Below are 20,487 nucleotides of genomic sequence, written 5' to 3' on the forward strand. Positions count from 1 at the left end.
TTCGAACTGCCCTTTTTCTTATTTATGCAAGACAGCAAAATGCTTACACACTGTAGACAAGATTAACAGTCCTGTTCTGTAGAATCATGGCACATTCCTGGCACACATTTTGTATTAGTGAGTCCAAGGAAGTGTGTTTACTTAGCTGGTCAATCAAGGATAGATAGCACATACTCACTGGGTTTCAGGTATGATTTCTTTAATGGAAAACTTATATTTATGGTATTTTACATGTTGGAAAAAACCCAAAACTGTAACCTCTGGAGATAGGGAACACAAATTCTCTTGACAGATTGTTCCTGTTTAAGTCATTAATATATGTAATTAATTTCCACTATTATTATGTTCATGGTTGAATTTGGTAAGGATAGACATGGTTTAGTTTTTCATTCTCTCTCTCTCTCTCTCTCTCTCTCTCTCTCTCTCTCTCTCTATATATATATAGTTTAATGTATACAATGTGTACATCAGTTAAGTGTGCACTCATGGCACTTTTTAATTAAAATGTTTACTTTTTATTTTGTATACTGTATATATAATTTTAAGGTAAGCTATTTCATATTTTTTTAAAATGTGTGTCATATAAGAATGTAGTCCAACAACATTGTTGGTGTGCTGCTGTTTTGAGAAGGAGGGTATTTAGACACGTTACGTCTCACGTATTGACGTCACGCCTCCACGTAATCGACACAAAAGCGCTTCAGTGTGCGTGCAGGGCAGGCTTTCCGCTGTTGGCGTTTTCTCTTTATTTTGTTCGAGGGTTGGACAACCCGGGCAATGTAAATGGACGACACACATTTTTTGTATTTTAACGAGACTAAAATCAAGTGACTTTTTCAGAGTGGTACATATTAAACCTCACATACAATAACATAAGCGTTTGTGGATACGAGTAGCAACCTATTTGCCTCAGTTGCTGCTGTTTTGTGTCTCGGTGAAGTCGACAAGATGGATAACCAGGCAGTGAGCAGATATCAAGTGGTAAGACAACCGAATATATGTCTCTAATAAATATAACTGGTAACTATTTCAGACTATTGTCCTTTTCAATCATATATAAATACGAGTGTATACAGTCAGTATTGCGGCGATACAAAGCTAGCCTGTGCACACAACTGTATTTATGAGGAAGATATTTGCATGTGTAATGTGGTAGGCGATTTCATGTACTTCCGACAGCTGGTTTGTTGGGAGATTTATGTCTTGGTTGTTTTATGGTTGTTTTTTTCCACAATGTATGTTCACAGTAAAACGGGCCCAAACCCAACGTATGTTTATATGTGGTTACTTTGCCACAAACCCCAGTCGCGGCTGCCTGGTTTACCCCTAGGCTTCAGGTCAACTGATGTGATAACAAAGTTACGACAGATCACATGACCTGACCTGTACAACTTGGAAGTTAAATAACATGACGTTATTTGTTTGTGTCTGTATATTTTTAAATAATCTTCGTACAGAAACAACATTACGCTTATTACAGGATTGCTGATGTTTCCTGGGATGCGTATTTATATAATTGAGGGTCTTTAAATGGACTACATCAATTGCAGAAGCAGGAAACGAGGGATGGGCCAAAGTGCACAGTACTAGGAGCTGTAAATGATAATATTAATTATTATGTAATATTAATTTAACTTGCAACAACATGGTGATACTATGGTTGTATGGAACATAGTGGTATTTTGTGTCAGGCTGTTTTAAAAGGTTTCAGACATGGACATTACTATCCAGTCAGTATCCAGTATATATGTAATTTACTGGAAACTGTCTGTGATTAACTTAGTTTTGCAGAGAGAGCAAATAGTCCAATATGCCTGCTAACACGGGTGACTAGTCAAATCTGAAGAACAGTAAGGCATTTACCATTGTTAAACAGCACCATGTCAAGTATACCCTTGTGTATGCCAAGTTGCATCATGGGTAAATACTAGAAACCAAGTGGACATTTTCTAATTTTGATAATATTAAAAAGGATAATACAATAGACCGTAACTAGAACTGTCGTCTCAGTTGCCTCTACCTGCACAAGTAAAACATACAACTGATATTTTTAAAATACAGGACAATTCTATTTCATGTAGACTTCATTGAATATGTGGGGTTTTGTTGTCTGGGCATCATAGCATCTATTTCTGTGCGCGCGTATGTGTGTGCATGTAAAGGGGCGGTGGTTATAATTGCCAGATGCAGAATGGTTGCTGAGGATCTTTATAATGTGGATTTGCTACTGATCCCTAGATGTGAATGTGAACCATTCATTAAAATGTAAGTAAAGAGTTTTGATGAGAGCACTCATTAACTTGTGTCAGTAGCAGATTTGAGGAGGAATTCAATAGGGAGCTTATATCTGCATGCAAAAGGAACACAAACTATTACATGAAATATTGCACCAAAGGACAGATTTTTCAAACACAGCTGTTATATTGTGTTTAATGGGTCTTAATCCTACACTTGGTTTTAAAGAGGGTCTTAATAGATGATTACTGTGCCATCCTTCCTGTATTGCAGCTTCTAGTTCAGTGTGGGAATTTCTCTTCCCAAATCAGTCTTATTCAATACAGAAGTTATTCTCACTCCCCCATATCTCCCAATGCTATACTCTTCTGGCAAGTGGTCTTAAATTACCATGCCTTGTGTTTCCTAAGGCCACCTTAATTAAGTCAAGTCTCTAACTAGTTAGAAATGTGGCAGTAGCAAATGCTTCCAACACTCATGGATCACATTTATTTACTTTATATTCCTCTTTAATAAACTCACTTCTTATGTGCCACACATATTCAGGGAACAATTGTTGTTTGCTGTCACTTAATCATTCAAGAAATAATAAATGTCACATTGTAGTTCTTTGCTTTAAAAGGCGTTAGCTGCAGTGAATTGCTGCACCTATTTGTTAAAGCCTATACTTATCTAAAATATAGTTGTTGATCTGAATGTTCACTTAATTTTAGGAACCTTTCACTAAAGAAGCAAAATGAAATGGCTCTCTAACAGGTGTCACGAGGCAGACCACCAATTTTTGAGAAGTTAGGAATTTACACCCAGAAACATGATTTTCATAGTTGCAAGAGAAATACTACTACAGCTGCTCAGAGCATGGTGTGTTTTGGACTACTGTCTGAGGAATGGCAGTTAATGCTTTTTTTGTTTGGTTGTTCCTTATTGAACATGCAACTTGGCAAATGTGCACTATGCTAAGCTTACAGTAAGCTAAAAGCTTTCCATTTCCTCAGTGAATGGCCTTAACATTTCATTGTTTTTGCCCAGTGTTATTCTATAAATTATCAATATGTTTATACTTAAAACAAAGAATGGTATTAAGTTAAAGTAGTTTGTACCCAAATAATGTTTTTTGTTTGTTTTCTGTTTCATGTGAGATTGTTTTTTCTTTCTTTCCCCCAATGAGAGTAAAGCCCTTCTTTTTCATTTTGAGGATACTGTACTTGACTCAGTCTGACAGGCACAGCTGGAGGTCATTTGACATCTAGACCTCTGTGGATCACATTACTGTTGTTGTGGTTTCAGATCTTCAATATTTTGTTTACAAAGTAAAGACTCTTTAAGTGTTGTTTGGATATTGAAGAAAAATTAATTATAAGTATCATGTATTTGTATTATGGGTGGGCTTATCCATTAAAAATATCACTATTTTAGATCTTACAATCAATGATAATCAAAATATTATAAAGTTTTATGTTGTTATAGGCTGATTTCATATTGTATCCAGCACCTAGAAGGGATTTTAATATTCTATGTAATGAACAGAATATCAGTACCATCCTCAGTCGCTTAAATTTTGATTGTCTGACACTTAACTTTATATATTAGGTGACTGGTAGGAAATGATTATCTGGTTAATTACAATAATTATGGAAATGAGTATCATATGGGAGTCAAAGAGCACAGATTCCAATAAATAAAGTTCTGAACTGATAAGAGTAGCCTGTTCCTTATATAGTGGAACTAATCATAGAGTGGATTCCCTGCTCCCCAGGACTAATTAAAATGTATATTATAATTATATTACTAATTATAATAATTCCTTTAATTTGTGGGCTGTATAATAGTCAAATAAAGATAGCTGAAGTGTCATACGGTATACAATATAGCTTATCTTGGCTTCTAATACAATACAACTTCACATAAATTAACAGAGCAGAGAAATTTAAGGAGAAACAAAACATAAATTTGGCAATAACAAGCTCAGGAATGAAAACAAATCTGCATTATTGCTCAAGTTTTGGCCGAACACCTTCACCTTCTTACTTTCACAATACTGGTTTTGTTTATTAGTCTTAATTATTTTTGTTTAGGATCTTGCTTGTTTTGTATACTGGACAAAACGACTATAATTTCACTCCATGATTTTCATGAAATTACATCAGGGTATATATAATCTACTTGGACATTTATATTCAGATGTCTTAAGGAAACTATTGAAAGCAATCAAAATATGAAAATGTATCCTCCATATTTAAACCTTTATTACAGGTAGTGTGATTTTATTTATTTTATTATTGGGTATAATTTGAATTTCTAGGTAGTATGTTTTATTGTAAAATTAAGTAATTTTGCTGTACATGGGAATTGTAGGCATTGATGTGCATCCTTACCTGCTCAGTGGCTTAGTTACTAGCCAGTTACTAGCTGTCGTTTAAAGCTAGGAAAGTCGAGTTATATTACACAACTTAATAAACAAATCTTTACTATGCTTGTTTGTTTCCAAATTCAGTTGCACAATGAGGATGATCCCTCTGAGCCGTCTGCCACCCAAGAGGCATCCAGTTCTGTTCAGATTCCACCTCCTTCTGAATCTGCAGTGCCATTGGAGGTTCCGCCGCCTCCTTACAGCAGTGTTGCTTTAGGAGCAACTGCAGCTCCAGGTACAGTCAAATCAAACTTTCCAGTTCTTCCAGATATTTGCTATAGCCACATTTTTAGCTAGATTAGATTTAGCATTTGCTGTTAATCAGTGTTAACAGTTAGGCTAGTAGGTGATTAAGAAACCAGTGGAACAAAACTTTTTACCATTTTGTTCATGATATTGCTAATTTATAAGGGACATGATATGCTTTTGTAAGAAGTTCAACTTCCAATGTTTAGGTCAAGAATCTATAACTGTGTTCTCCAATTAAAATGTATTGAAACTAATGTTAAATGCATTTATATATCTGGTTATACAATTATATTGATGATAACTGATATTATGGTCTGTATAGTATATAATGTTAATGATTGACCTATTAATGCACTGTAAATGGTAAATCAGATATGATGTAGTGATTTTGATGAAGTTGAAATTACAATCTAATTTCAAGTGAAACCACTAAATCAGGCTTAATTTTGTTAACCTTTAGCAAATATTTGGGCTTAAATAGTCAGACTTTTCTTCTGTTGGAATCTTATTTTGGTTCTTGATTTAGAATAATAAGAGCATCTAATTCTGCTTAAAATACTTTCAAGTCATTTCTGTGATTCTTGAATGATGACGTATCTCTTTGAAATAAGTGGGCTAGTGATATGAGCTAGCTTACTTCAAAACAGGAAATGTGTGTTAGCTTGTTTACTACTCGACCATGGATTGCAGATGACAAACCGTATTCACGTGAATTAGTGCTAAATGCCAACAGTGCATGTGCAACAACTGCTTATTACAGACAACCCACAACTTACACCCCCGCATTTCTGACTTTTTTTTTTTTCATGCAAGATGGTCCCTAAAACCCCCCAATTTACATATCGCATTTACGATGACGTACGATGCAGACTTCACACATCATCCCAAAACAGGAAACGCACAGAATCAGCCAGACTTGCCAGTTTGCAGCTTCTGCTTAAACTGTGCTCATCTCTGCCACATTGCTCTTCACTTTATACATATTTTTGTGAATTATTAGATTTGTTTTATTTATTTTTTGCTTTTCACCATGTCTGAGAAAGTGACGCCAAGTCCCCTCCCCTTCTGCTTTTCTCCAATAACACTTACTATAACACACAGGGGTTGCCTGTACATTTTATATAGACTGTCTCAAGCAAGGTCTTTTCAAATGTCACTTCCAGATAACAAACTTTTTTTTTGTATTACGTCTTGGAATCATTATGATGTGTGCTTTCATAAGTTTACAAAAGTTATTATTCAGGCTACGTCTAGAGTCCTTGGCAGATTTCTGATGTCCTGTCCTTTTTATGTTTCCACTGTAAACATTTGGATGCATCAGCATTCCTATGAATCTTAATAAAATTATTACCTATGAAAGATTTCACTCTTAGATTATAAGTAGCTTATGTGTCGAGACAATCAAGGTAATACATTATTAAATAGGCCTATGCCTTTGAAACCTGGAACAATCAGAATGTGGTACAAAGTGAGAGGCATAGAGTGTGGAATCTTGGATTTACAAGCTATTAAGATTTTTATACAGGCAAATAAAAGAGCAGTTAATCATTCATCAGCATGGCTATGAACCACTGCAAAGCTCACCGAAATTAAGCTATCCACAAGACTGTAGACATTGCACTCTAGCAGATTTGTAGCATGGTGAAAAGCTGTGTTACCAGATGACCAAAAAGTGGTGTATCATTGCATTTACAGTAGTTATATATTTAGTTTGGTAGATATTTCTGATTGTCATGCCTTTATTGAAAAATACTGAATGTACACCTGTATCTTATCTTAAATCATTTTTTTGTTACCTTTTCAATGTCGAATATTTCTAGAACAAAATAAACTATAGTAAGGATGTTTTATTTTCTCTGAAATGTTACTATTTGAAAACTCTTCTATTTGTTTGCACAGAAGGTGATTATCACCGTGATTTCCACCCTGTCCCGCCTCCATACAGTGTTGCTACCTCCTTGCCCACCTATGATGAAGCAGAAAAGGCCAAAGCTGCAGCAATGTCTGCTGCCTCAATGGATGTTGTGCAGAGGGTAAATCCTCATTAACTTGCATCATGTATCGTGTTAAAGTTTATTTTATTAAGTGTTTCCTGATTTTCATTTTCAAGTAAATTATGAATGTTGTCTCTAAGTGTCTTAAATGGGAAACTTATATATTGTTTATAAGTATATATTCCAGTAATAGTGAACCCTTGATATTATCATCACTTGGGTTTCTTTGTTTTTGGAAAGTAGAGTAGAAGATGTCTGTCAGTGTGTTTAAGAATTTGTTGTGATTTATTTTCCTCTATAAATACAGGAGGACGATTTCCCACCTAGAGATGACTTCAGTGATGCTGATCAGCTGAGAGTTGGAAATGATGGGATATTCATGTTGGCGTTTTTCAGTAAGTTTTCAATTTTATATTTCAAATAAGGCATCACTGTAGTATTCAGCATTTAAAAATATGTACTTTTCAAATGTTCATGTGCCAATAAAATGTGAACTGTGTGAAAAGCCAAGATGGCAGCCATTTTTCATCTTATTACAGGAAACAATTAATAGAAAACCAAGTGTTGTCATTGGCTGTAATCAAGTACATTAATACTGTTATTCTATAGAAGGTCACTCTTAACCTGAAAACTAAATTTTCTCTAACCTGTCAACCTGGTAGCAAATTATCTTAAAGCCCTTATGATCAATTTTCCAATAAAGTTCAGGTAAGATCACTAAATGTTTGAAAAAATATTGTATACCAATACACATCTTTCAGCCAGTTGCTTCAGGTTTGCTATTGCAGGAGTTTGCATTATGTCACTGACATCCAGGGCTCCAATAAAGACTCTAACCAAATGATATCTGTGATGCAGAGTCCCCTGTGCTTTCAATTGTGCATCACTTTTGTAAATTATCTTGTTAGTTTTACATGATGCCAAGTGATTGTGTTAAGCATAGAAAACAAGGATTTGTTTGTCCAGTTTATAATAGGGTCATAATTTTATTAATAATTATAAAAATACTCTACAATATAAGTAGAAGGAAGAGGACGTTTCTTATGCTGCTTAAGCTTCTGTACACCACTCGATCTTGGCTTTCCTCTCCCGCAATGGAAAACCTTCCTATTCAGGTGCAGCTGTCTAGCTAACGTGACTAAAAGACACGATACACTTACATTTTTATGAAATCCGAAAGCAACCCAGGATTTCCTCAAAATTTGAACCGCAGATGTAGGAGACGTGAGCCAGAGAAGCGTCAATTTTACGTTTACGGCTACTGTCTCGTACACACAATTGTGGTAAATTGGCAAAAACCATTAATTAAATATTAAATGAACATTAAATATTTTCCTTTCAGTTTTATATTTCTTACCTCCCATTTCGTTTTCCTCAAATCATAGTCGTGTATCTTATACATGGGGTTGCTCTCTTTCACAGATCTTCTAGTGTTTTGATGTTACTATGTTAAATATTTACCTAGTAATTACATGAAGTTATACATTTTATATTTATAAATATTTTGTGTACTGGTGGTAAGTTAGCCTCGATTGGTCTTTGTTAACATTTTTCTTTTTAATTGAATTTGAGATCTCAAATTGACTTCCTGTGAAAATGCTGTATGTTTTGTATGAATTTCCTGTCTATTTTAAGATATCTGAAATAGAACAGGAAGTCAATTTGAGATCTCAAATTCAATTTGAGATATCTAATATAGAACAGGAAGTCTCAAATTGTATTGGAGATCTCAAATTTGAAATAACTTAAAGAGATCATGAGCTGAGATCACAATTCCCTTGATCTTTTGACATATAAGAGGTAATTGTACTATAAAAACATCCTGTAAGTTTCAGAACTCAAAACTCTATCGTTAGTCTAAAAACAGCTTATATTGAAGCCAATCTGCAAAAAGGACAGGATGTGGAATGTGCCACTTCATTACGTAATAGTGTGGCTAAACCCCGCCTCCGCAGAAGATCAACGCCTGCTTCTACATTACTGCCTGTTTAGCCCCGCCCACTGAATAACGTATATAGTATAGTAGGTAAATAACGAGAGAGGCAAACGCAGGTCTATGCAGAAACCAAACGATAAAGATGGCTCCGAAGACAACAATTGACAAGTTTTTTTACTTTCATTAAAATGATGGACTATGAATATATGAACGACAGCTTGACAAACGATGGTACATTAATTTATACTTCGTTAACATGAAGCAGCGCGAATTATCATTTGTCTGATATAACTGTATTAATGCCTAGTATCTAAACTTTATATGCAACAACCAATGAAATATAAAATGTGTAATATGCATAAATGTTAACAACAACAAACCGCTTTCTGTAGCGCCTTCGGCTAAACTCAAATATAATGTAATAGGCTAACTACCTCACAAATACATAAAGTATAAATATAAATAACGATGATTATTTACCACGCTGTCGCAGGCTGTAGTATCCTTGCCATTTGAATTGCAGGTTCGTTGTCTTGTGATTTGGGATCAGACTCTGGATCAAACATATATGGCTGAATTTCACCGGCTGCCATTTTTCATAATTTTCAAAACAATTCCACACGTGTACTGACGGGGGAGTTGAAAATATTTAAATATGCAAAACTGTTAGCCAATCATACCAGTGGGCTTTTACTTCTGAGTCTACAATCTGCCACGCCTATTCAAACAGTGTGTTCCAATGAGGGGGGTCAAAACAGGACAGAAAATAGCCTATTACTTCTAAATTATGATGTTCCAGATATCTCAAATTGATTAGACGGGAAGTCAATTTTATTTTGAGATATCTTTCAACTCTATGGGCTTCATCTTCAAGGATTACATTCTACTAGATTCAGGGCGCTGTTCATTACTCACACATAGATCTCCCCATTGAGCCAGTGCAGCTTACTTTGGTGTTATTCTTGCTTGCTTTTATGTAATATTTGGAGCCATGGTGGATAGTTCAGGTGAGCAATAGGGAGCAGTGCCAAATTAGTATATACGGTTACTTTTAAGGGTTGCAAATGAGGTCTCTTATATGTTTAATAAATGAGCTAATGAAAGATTCTCTGCAGGTACCTGCTGTAGCTTCATAATTTCTGGTTGTATTCTTTTCACATGAGTTCACTTCAACATTACTTACCCAATACTGTTAAATACTCAACTGTTACAATTAAATGTATAATAATTTGTAAAACACTACATAGCAATGGCAAACTGTTCCAAAACGTGTCTGTAAATTTTAAATACTACTTCAGAATAACTGACCAAATCATAATGTTTAAATTTGGATCACTGACGTTTCTTGCAATCAATTTTGTGTATGTGATAGTTTTATGCCATCTGGTGGTATATGTATGAAATGCAACCTGTTTTGTTTTTTAGAAAATCCCTCTGGTGGTTTAACTTGCTAATGATTCTGGGAAAAATATATATTGCCTGTAATTCAATAAGCTTTGTCTTGCAACAGATTAAGCCATTTGGGATTTGATATTCAAATAGAAAGGTAGTCATAAAAATGAATTAAAAGTCAGTATAAATTATCTCCAAAAGGATTAAGATATGTTACTATGCGAAGCACTCATCCAGTCCACTTTTTGTTTATTACAAGTTTAAAAGTGTTGGTCTATTCATGTTACTGAAGCAGAAAGTTACTTCACATATTCCTAAACAATTTCTACTGTTATTTTTATGGAATATCCCTATGCAGGAGGTCTGAGAGAGAGGAAGAAATGTTAATATTTTGTTCTTGTAGATTTAGCTGATTAAAGGCTACTTCCACATGGGCTGAGAATTCTCAGGGAAAATTATACATTGAATACTTTTTAGTCGAATAATAAAGAAAATTTTCATAGGTTTGATCAGAATTCTATATCGGCCTTTCTCTTTGTTTTGACAATTGTATGACATTTTTATGGACATATTAAATATAAAAATTGATCAATTATTCCAATGTAATATTTAATTCCATATTTTAGAAATATGGCAATATATGCGTTATTGTGTTATATATTTTTTCCTATTTGAATGTGCATATCTACATATGTCTGTTTGGATTACTGTTGATATACTAAATATTTACTTTTATTTTTTCTTGACAGTGGCTTTTCTTTTCAACTGGATTGGCTTTTGTCTGTCTTTCTGCCTGACCAACACTATAGCAGGAAGATATGGTGCAATCTGTGGATTCGGCCTTTCCCTTATTAAATGGATCCTCATTGTCAGGGTATGTTTAATTATTCTTTTAGAAGATGTGTAACTATTGAGACATTATGAAGCAAATCTACAGTAAAGCATTTAAATGAATTGCTTTAAAATGAATCTAGAAATTAATATTTTGCATCCTGCAAAAACACTTTTTTTTTTTGCTAATTCTGTATGTATACATATCTTAATCTGCTGACCTGCATAAAAATGTTTTCAATTTGAATTTGATTAGACTACCTGTTTCAATAGAGAATTTACTACTTTCATAAAAGAGAAACTAAGTAGAACATGCTTTCAAAGATTACAACACGCAGTCTTTGCAGAGTTTAACTCAGCCAATATCCGATCAAGCTTATTTTCACTGATGCATGAAGTCTGCTGTCTGTGGAGGAGATACCTGTCTCCTAAACCACCACAGCTGCCTTGCTGCCATTTCTCTTTACATTGAACTGAAGCTGCTTTGGCTTGACTATGAACAGGAAAAGCTGAAATGCCATGTCAAGGTTCATTTAACTGTTTTCAGCATGCCGCTGGGAAACTGAATACTGGACTGACTACATTGTGAACAGAAAAGGCTTTAATGAGTTTGTCTTTTATGACTTTGGAAGCGATTAAGTAGGGAGGGGGGAGGGAGGTCTGTGAAGGTCAAAAGCTAGTGTTTTAGGAGGTCAGTGGAACGTCCCATTTTGATACAATTAAACTTTAGCAACTGGGGTGTTAATATTTTGCATCAGCAGGATGCTGTATTCCTGGGTCAGAGCTTTCTTTGATAGGCAATTCTTTGAGATTTAATCTGAAAGAAGGAATACAGATGGTTATGAGCTTGGCTTGAATACAGTTTAGAATAGCTAAAAGAAAATGTGCGCGCACTTTCTCACTTTTAGTAATTTTGAATTTAACTAATGCCACATGTTATGCATTCAAGTAATTAACTGTATATTCATAAATTAATTTGTCTTGATAAGTGATAACAGTAGGATGCATTATGTAATTATTAATAAACAGAACAATTACAGTATATTTACATAAGTTAGGACACCTTTTATTTTAATTTTCCAATATAGCATTTCATACAGGTAATCTTTACCATGTTTATTTTTATGTTTTCCAGTTTTCTGATTATTTTACTGGATACTTCAATGGCCAGTACTGGTTGTGGTGGATATTCCTTGTCCTTGGTAAGTTTATTTATTGTTCCGTGGCAGGGGGTATACAGTTCACATGCATTTTTCATTACAATGATGTTGAAACAATTCAGAAAACAGTTCATACTTCTGTTCTGGACCAAACTAATTTCTAAACATATAAAGGCTGTAAGGTTAACACTAGAGCGGAACTACCTACAAGCGCCAAAGCCGGTCATTGTAACCGATGGCTCTTTAACAGCTGTGATATGATAATCAAAGGCAAGCCATCGTATAAAACTCAGAAGTTTTATTCATTAACATCAAATCCAATATTTGCTTAGCACAAATTGATTATTTAAATTGAAATATGATCATAAAACATTAATATTATTGCTATTAATAACATCAAAGCACTTTTCTAAACGTGTACACTGCAGTCAAAACAAATCACTATATATCCTACAATAAGCAAAAAGCTTAAAAACTGCATACAGTAAGGGAATGAACAAGTGTAAACTTAAATATTGGAATAATGCTCAAAGGCAGTATTTTCTAGTTCAAAAATAACTTGCATTTATCACAAAATAATTGTACACAAAAGTAAACATTTTCAACACCGTGTAAACTTTGTTTTCAACATAGTGTTTGTATTCACTGTAGCTTTGTATTTCAAGAAGCAATTTACTATATATTTAGCCTGCATACCTGACAGCTCGTACAGTCCACACAGGACACGTTTCTGCACTTTCCCTGCATGAGCTCGTACCTCACACTGCATTTTGACAGCCCTCTCCAGGTGAACACTTTTTGCTCCACGAATATATAGCATTGCAATAAATGCTCCTCCACTGATGATGTCCATGAATTTTGCGTACGATGTGTCTGCGCTATTGCACTCTGTACTGTGCAATAACAATCGCGTATTGATCAGTAGAGTACAAGCACTCGGTGCCATTTGGACCTGGCATTTCACTCGCAGTGTTTTCAACACTGACACAAACCCACGAATGATGTTTGTGCAGTGTATTTAGGAACACAGAGTAATTCAAATTTGAATGACCAAATCGGTCAATTTGACTGGCTCGGCGCTGGTAGTGTTAAGAGAATGGTGTAAACGTGTAAACTTTATTTAAAGTCACTGAATTGTATTTGCAAATTACTTTTTATCACAGTCAAAACTAATTCATATTAAAAAAACTAAGGATACATAATTAAGTATTTACATCTTAGATTACATATTCACATTTTCCTGAAGTTAAGAGACTTGATTGAGGCCTTATGACATTGTGTACTGCTGCCATCAAGTGGCGGTCCTGATAATGTACCAAAAAATAAATAAATAAATAAATAATTGAAGGTGTAATTTAAGGGTACTACATTTTGTAATTAAATACTTTTTTTTTAGGGCAGTATTAAAATCTATAAACCAATTAACTGAAAAACCATACAATTTAGATATTTCTGAAAAATAAATAAAGAAATGAGTTTACATGTATTTAATAACCATAGATTACATTTTAATCTGACTACACCTTGCAAATAACTTCCTCATTGAAACCTTTTGATTTGTGTATCTAATATTTTTAATGTACTGTAATAAATGAAGTGAATTTATAGAAGTATGACTTCATTTGTAGAAATGAATGCTTTTTAAAGAATTAATATTATTTCATTCATATGTATATTTTACATATGTAAGTAGAATTTTAACTTTTTTATGCTTTGATGTGACATGTTTCTTGGATTGTATGTTTTTTTTTTTTCTTGTATATTGTTTAAGACTTTAAATGATTGTGTCTGCAAGTAAATTAATCCTACGTAACATTATGAATGTTACTCTAAAATGTCTTGTTTGAAGTCTTTCTTTTGCCTTCTAATCTTTTTATTAATTGAATTAATCTCCCATATGATAGTATGGTATCTTTAGTAAATGCCACTGTATGTTCGAATGAGCTGCTGTCTGGGGACCCAGTTTTTCTCTAGCCCAGTGAACAGAAGCTCTTATTCCTGAGCCAAGGTCTGTTTTCCAGCTCAGATTCAATTAGTTTGTCAACTGGCTTTTGAAACCCCCAAACCACAAGACCATTTCCCAACAGCAGCAGTCTCATTTGTATAAAACAGAACAATATCACCAAGAGCCAACTCTGTGGCTGAACTCGCATTTCTTTTAAATCTGTTTTAATCATTTTAGTAAAAAGCATCCGCAATTTCTTATAGCTCTTTCTATGTAATGGAAAGTTGAGCTCACTCGGCATATTATGGCTAAGTTAGGGGAAAACATAAATGTAGCCTATATATTGTATGGAACTGTTTGATAAAGAATGCACATTAATTATTGTAAGTGCCTATGTCATGCTTGAAGTTGGACCATTTATTTGCTTTGATGTTGCAGAATATACATATAGGGCTGGGCTTTATTGGGTGTTTTCAAGCTGCAAAGCAAGTGCAATTTTGTATGTTTAATTTTTGAAGCTGAGAAAACAACATCTTTTGAATATAGTTATAAGTAGGGCTGTCTTCGACCGTTCAAAGGTTCGTTCGATCTCCAGACCTTCTGTGGTTTTTACAAACCTTCGAAGGTTCGTCACGTGACAATCACATCATTTTTTTTCCTCTTAATAGAAATTGAGATTGTTTGAATACTGTAGCGTGCCACTGCACCCAATAAAGGTTTAATGGGGTAAAGGCGGTGCGGTGGGGAGGAGCGTAGGGAGTGGGCATGACAGGTGAAGGGAGGCAGAATAACGAGTCAGTGTGTGAGTGTGTTCAGTCCCAGAGACGTGTGTGCTGCAGTAATAATGATAAATAAAACAATTTGTTGTTGCACCCACAATGATTATTATTAGTTTCTTGGCAGACGCCCTTATCCAGGGCGATGGGTTGGGTCTCCTCCTTGGAAACCCCCGCAAGTGTTAAAATACTAAACCACATGTTCAGGTGCCCTACATAGTCTACCTAAATAAAATTAAAACATTAGATTCATATACTGCCCATTACTTAAATAAATGTTGATGGAAATAACAAAGTTCAAAACCTTCATAAAAAGCCCCTCAATTTCCACTGTCATGTCCGTGGACATTGGACCAAATAAAATTAAAACAATGTATTTTGAAACTTTTTTTCTGAAAGCTAGAGCACTATCCTGCCTGTCATTATTCAAATTTATATCAACTTTGTGCTTTTGTGCATGTTGTCATCCAGAAAACCTTAGCATTACGGCATTACATATAGTTACCAGGTATTAGGATTTACCAATGTATTTGAAATGCTGACATAATGTGATCGATTACATACAAACATATCTTGCATATTTTAAGGTTTTAAGTGAGTCTGAATGGGAAAGCTAAAAACCGGGACATTTTAAAGATTGAGAGACTTGTTGGGACACTGGAACCTTTAATTAAAATCTGGGACGTCTGGTCATCCTAGATATAATGGAAACGTAAAACAAAACAAAGACAAAAAATATCTGCTGTTTGAAATGTTTTGCTAAATGCACAGAAGAACCCCAACAAGCTTAATATAAGCTATGCAACTGAAAATGTGTATCACGGAGGAACAAGCAAACTCCGGGATCATTTAAAATTTAAATTATGCATTATTTATTCAGCTTAATGGTCAATTTTATAGAATTGAAAGCAGCGTACTAACTGAAGATGATGCCGTGTTTAGTACTGCGTACTAATTCTGCAAGTCTGTTGTTAATCAACCGATTAATAATAATAATAATAATAATAATAATAATAATATTATTGAGAGAATAATAATAATATACTGGACAATATATAAAGTTGACACAAACTCTGAACGGTAGAAGGGAGTCTTTATTATAGTTAACCCAAATGTTAAGGTTATTGTGTTCTGGTGCCTTTTAGTATTTACTATTTTCAGTATAGTTGTTATTGAACACTGGGGTATAGGCTATTCATCAAGAGGTTTACACCGAATCGCAATGTCCGACACTTTTTCTGTATTTGAATAAAATGCAAATTTAAATATAATATACATATGTTACTGCGCAAACAGTTTAGTATGAGTAGTGCTTTAACAGGAAGGTAAACATGTTTCATGCAAGTAAAATCAATACATGTACATAAACTGTGTGCTTGTAAAAATAAAAACGAACATGCTTACTGTTCGGGATAAAATATCCCCTTGAAGTTTAAAATAACTTATCTTGTTTATATGGGTTACCTATAAACACAAAAGTAGGATTATCATTCAAATCTGTACACTGGTAGCAAATGTGATGTCCTCGATTTATTCAAATTACCACCAACGAAGCTTCGAACCTTTGTTCTGTAATGTTCCGAATCTTTGAAGGTAAAAATGGACTCTTCAGGACAGCCCTAGTAATAACCGTTAATTAAGACATTAGGCCTAATTCCCTTTGATAGCAAATTAACACCTTGTGCAGAATAGTTCTATAGTACAAATAGGTTTTAAATATTTACATTTTAATAATGAAATTGGGTAATCCAAATTATATTACTTAACACTATTAAATATCTAGTACATTAGGCTAACAAAATGTATATTCCATCCTCTGAAACCTAGTAAATCTGCCACCCCTTGGTTTAATAAATGATCAGGTTCTGATGTGATAAGTTTCCATTTGTCTTTGCATTTCTGTTGAGCAATACAGTACTTGACATTCTAGAATTCTGAGCACCTTCAAAATGTCTGTAGTGGCCAGTCCATTTAGTTCATATTTCAGACAAGATTGGCTGGCCTAGCCCTTTCCAGCAAAATGCTGCATGGCGCTGCTTGGTTGAGGAATACATGTGTCATGAAGATAAATCTGAAAACTCATACAATGCGAAGTCTTTAATTTCTCTCTCTCCCCCTACTTGCCTACCTAACCTAGGTCTCCTGCTCTTCTTCAGAGGATTTGTGAACTACCTTAAAGTTCGTAACATGTCTGAAAGCATGGCAGCATCCCACAGGACGCGTTTCTTCTTCTTGTACTAAAGGTAAAGATCCTTTCCATGAATTTCTATTGACCTATGTCATAGAAGATATTACAAAAAGATTTGCTGTAGGTGTGTTAATAGCATTAGATTTAAATACTTTTTTTTTAAGATTTGAACTTATTGATTTTGGTTTATAGATCTATATTTCCTACATAAATGTATATACTATCCAATGTTGGCATGTTAACATTCATGTCATCATTGTCACTTTGTTTTATCGTGGGTAGAACACAATGAAAGGGTGGTTAAAGCAAGATCTGGAAAATTGTATAATAAAGGACAAATCCAGACAAAAAAACAAAAAAAACATGTATAGTGAGGGAAAAAAGTATTTGATCCCCTGCTGATTTTGTACGTTTGCCCACTGACAAAGAAATGATCAGTCTATAATTTTAATGGTAGGTGTATTTTAACAGTGAGAGACAGAATAACAACAAAACAATCTAGAAAAACGCATTTCAAAAAAGTTATAAATATGATTTGCATGTTAATGAGGGAAATAAGTATTTGATCCCCTATCAATCAGCAAGATTTCTGGCTCCCAGGTGTCTTTTATACAGGTACCGAGCTGAGATTAGGAGCACTCTTAAAGGGAGAGCTCCTAATCTCAGCTCGTTACCTGTATAAAAGACACCTGTCCACAGAAGCAATCAATCAATCAGATTCCAAACTCTCCACCATGGCCAAGACCAAAGAGCTGTCCAAGGATGTCAGGGACAAGATTGTAGACCTACACAAGGCTGGAATGGGCTACAAGACCATCACCAAGCAGCTTGGTGAGAAGGTGACAACAGTTGGTGCGATTATTCGCAAATGGAAGAAACACAAAATAACTGTCAGTCTCCCTCGGTCTGGGGCTCCATGCAAGATCTCACCTCGTGGAGTTTCAATGATCATGAGAACGGTGAGGAATCAGCCCAGAACTACACGGGAGGATCTTGTTAATGATCTCAAGGCAGCTGGGACAGGACAACTGCACCGCATCAAAGGGACGATGGACGGGGCCATGTACTGTCAAATCTTGGGTGAGAACCTCCTTCCCTCAGCCAGGGCATTGAAAATGGGTCGTGGATGGGTATTCCAGCATGACAATGACCCAAAACACAGCCAAGGCAACAAAGGAGTGGCTCAAGAAGAAGCAAATTAAGGTCCTGGAGTGGCCTAGCCAGTCTCCAGACCTTAATCCCATAGAAAATCTGTGGAGGGAGCTGAAGGTTTGAGTTGCCAAACCTTAATGACTTGTAGAGGATCTGCAAAGAGGAGTGGGACAAAATCCCTCCTGAGATGTGTGTAAACCTGGTGGCCAACTACAAGAAACGTCTGACCTCTGTGATTGCCAACAAGGGTTTTGCCACCAAGTACTAAGTTGAAGGGGTCAAATACTTATTTCCCTCATTAACATGCAAATCAATTTATAACTTTTTTGAAATGCGTTTTTCTGGATTTTTTTGTTGTTATTCTGTCTCTCACTGTTAACATACACCTACCATTAAAATTATAGACTGATCATTTCTTTGTCAGTGGGCAAACGTACAAAATCAGCAGGGGATCAAATACTTTTTCCCCCACTGTATTTATAAATTGTAGCTTAGAAGTATAACATTTAGATCTCTACAGGCTGATTTCACAGACCCAAATTAGCAAATGGACTACCCAACATTATTTTAGGTGTAGTAGTCCTAGACTAGTGCTAATCGAGATCTGTGAAAACCATAATACATCCTTACATTATGTCAATGTCTGGGATAAGCATATACTTATTTCTCTGCTTTTTTATTTGTTTTAAAATGAATGTAGTTTTACAATAATGAATTTCTCTCTCTCTCTTCAAGGCTTTGACAACCAAACATTCCTTCCTAATGTGAAATTCCCAAATGATTTGCAACCTACAAAGTCAACTGGAAACACAGTTACTGGAACTGAAATGGTTACACAATTCTACCAATTAAATTCAAATAAAGATTTGTTTGACCATCAGTGCTGTCAAATCAAACTTTCATTTCATAATGTTCATATTACATTTTATTAAGAGCTGATGGGTATATATTAGGTGAATTGGGTGAAAAAACCTTTATATGCAATCAAGGAACCCTATGCAAAAAATGTTTCACTAAACTGGATGCCAGCTGAGATTGTATTAATCTGTTTATGAACTGGTTACATTTATCGTCATATAAATGGTTTCATAAATCTGGTTACATTTATTGTCATATCCATGTGTTTCTATAATAAGGCCCTTTTAGATGGTTGCTGGAAGTGTTCAGTGTATTCCTGATTATTGAGCAAGTTTCACTTTAGTAAGGACAGTTTTCATGATTTATAGCTTATACTGTATTGTTTCATAAAGCTTCTGCTGATTTATTTTATGTATGCACTATTAAGAAGCAGTTTTGTATTTTCGAGTTAAGTCTCATCGCAGTAAGGTTATGTACAACTATGCTGATAAAATTAAAACTGGAATTCATATTTAGCCCAAGATCACACTTGCCTTTTGCACCTTTATTGGATGATTTATTTTTAATTTAATGCAATTTGCTTAAACTGTGAATCTTTCTTTTTTTTCCCTATAATGCTTAAAATTAACATATTAATGGGAAACAAATTTTCTATAACATCTCTTAAGTCTAACATCTTAACATGAATACAAATAATAGTGCATGGTTAACATGTTTGGAAGAAATCTTAAGAAAATGCAACATTAGAAAGTCTTTAATGTGTGTTTGTAAAGCAACTGATAATTTTTGTGAGGTACTTTTGAATTACCAAGTGTGAGAAGACCATGTATCTTTGATATTTTGCTGTCTTAAAGCGTAACGCCAATAAAGTTCAAAATGCACCTTTTTGTAGATTGTTTCCTTTTCTCCTTATGAATTTTAGTTTACTGGAAAGAGTGATAAAGATCACAATTCTGTAAGGGTGTGCAAAAACATTTTCCAGATGTAAAAACGTTTTCCATGTACACTGAGAGAACCGTCAACGTAGCAGAAGTCTGTGGCATGGGATGGAGTGTCTCATAATCTACTACTTTTCTTTAATTGCACACAAATATTTCCATTACCAGTGAGTTTGTTCTGCGCAAATCCCTCTTGCTATAAAATTGATATTGCATGTTCTTTTACAATCTATTATATACTTTGTAACTTGCATTGCAAGGTAAAAGATACGTGTGTATCATTCACTTCTGTTTATTAATTTTATCAAAATATCAGGACAGATTTGGACTTTTGTTAACAATAACTTAATAATTAGCAAAAATGCAGCAAACCTAAAATTATTTATTTCTTGGCAGACGCCCTTATCCAGGGCGACTTACAAA

The 20,487-nt window shown here is 34.6% G+C and overlaps 1 protein-coding gene across 1 annotated transcript; it reads left to right on the top strand.

Moving 5' to 3' along the window:
* Positions 1-688: 688 nt before the first annotated feature.
* Positions 689-20,007, top strand: ndfip2 (Nedd4 family interacting protein 2). Its single transcript, XM_066706688.1, has 8 exons — positions 689-981; positions 4,730-4,880; positions 6,794-6,927; positions 7,196-7,283; positions 10,966-11,090; positions 12,183-12,249; positions 17,066-17,171; positions 19,004-20,007. The coding sequence occupies exons 1-7, from the start codon at positions 949-951 to the stop codon at positions 17,167-17,169; spliced, it is 702 nt and encodes a 233-aa protein (XP_066562785.1). The 5' UTR covers positions 689-948; the 3' UTR covers positions 17,170-17,171; positions 19,004-20,007.
* The last annotated feature ends 480 nt before the right edge of the window (positions 20,008-20,487 follow it).

The sequence above is a fragment of the Amia ocellicauda genome, chromosome 6 (assembly GCF_036373705.1).
Source record: "Amia ocellicauda isolate fAmiCal2 chromosome 6, fAmiCal2.hap1, whole genome shotgun sequence".
Classification (NCBI taxonomy): Eukaryota; Metazoa; Chordata; class Actinopteri; order Amiiformes; family Amiidae; genus Amia; species Amia ocellicauda.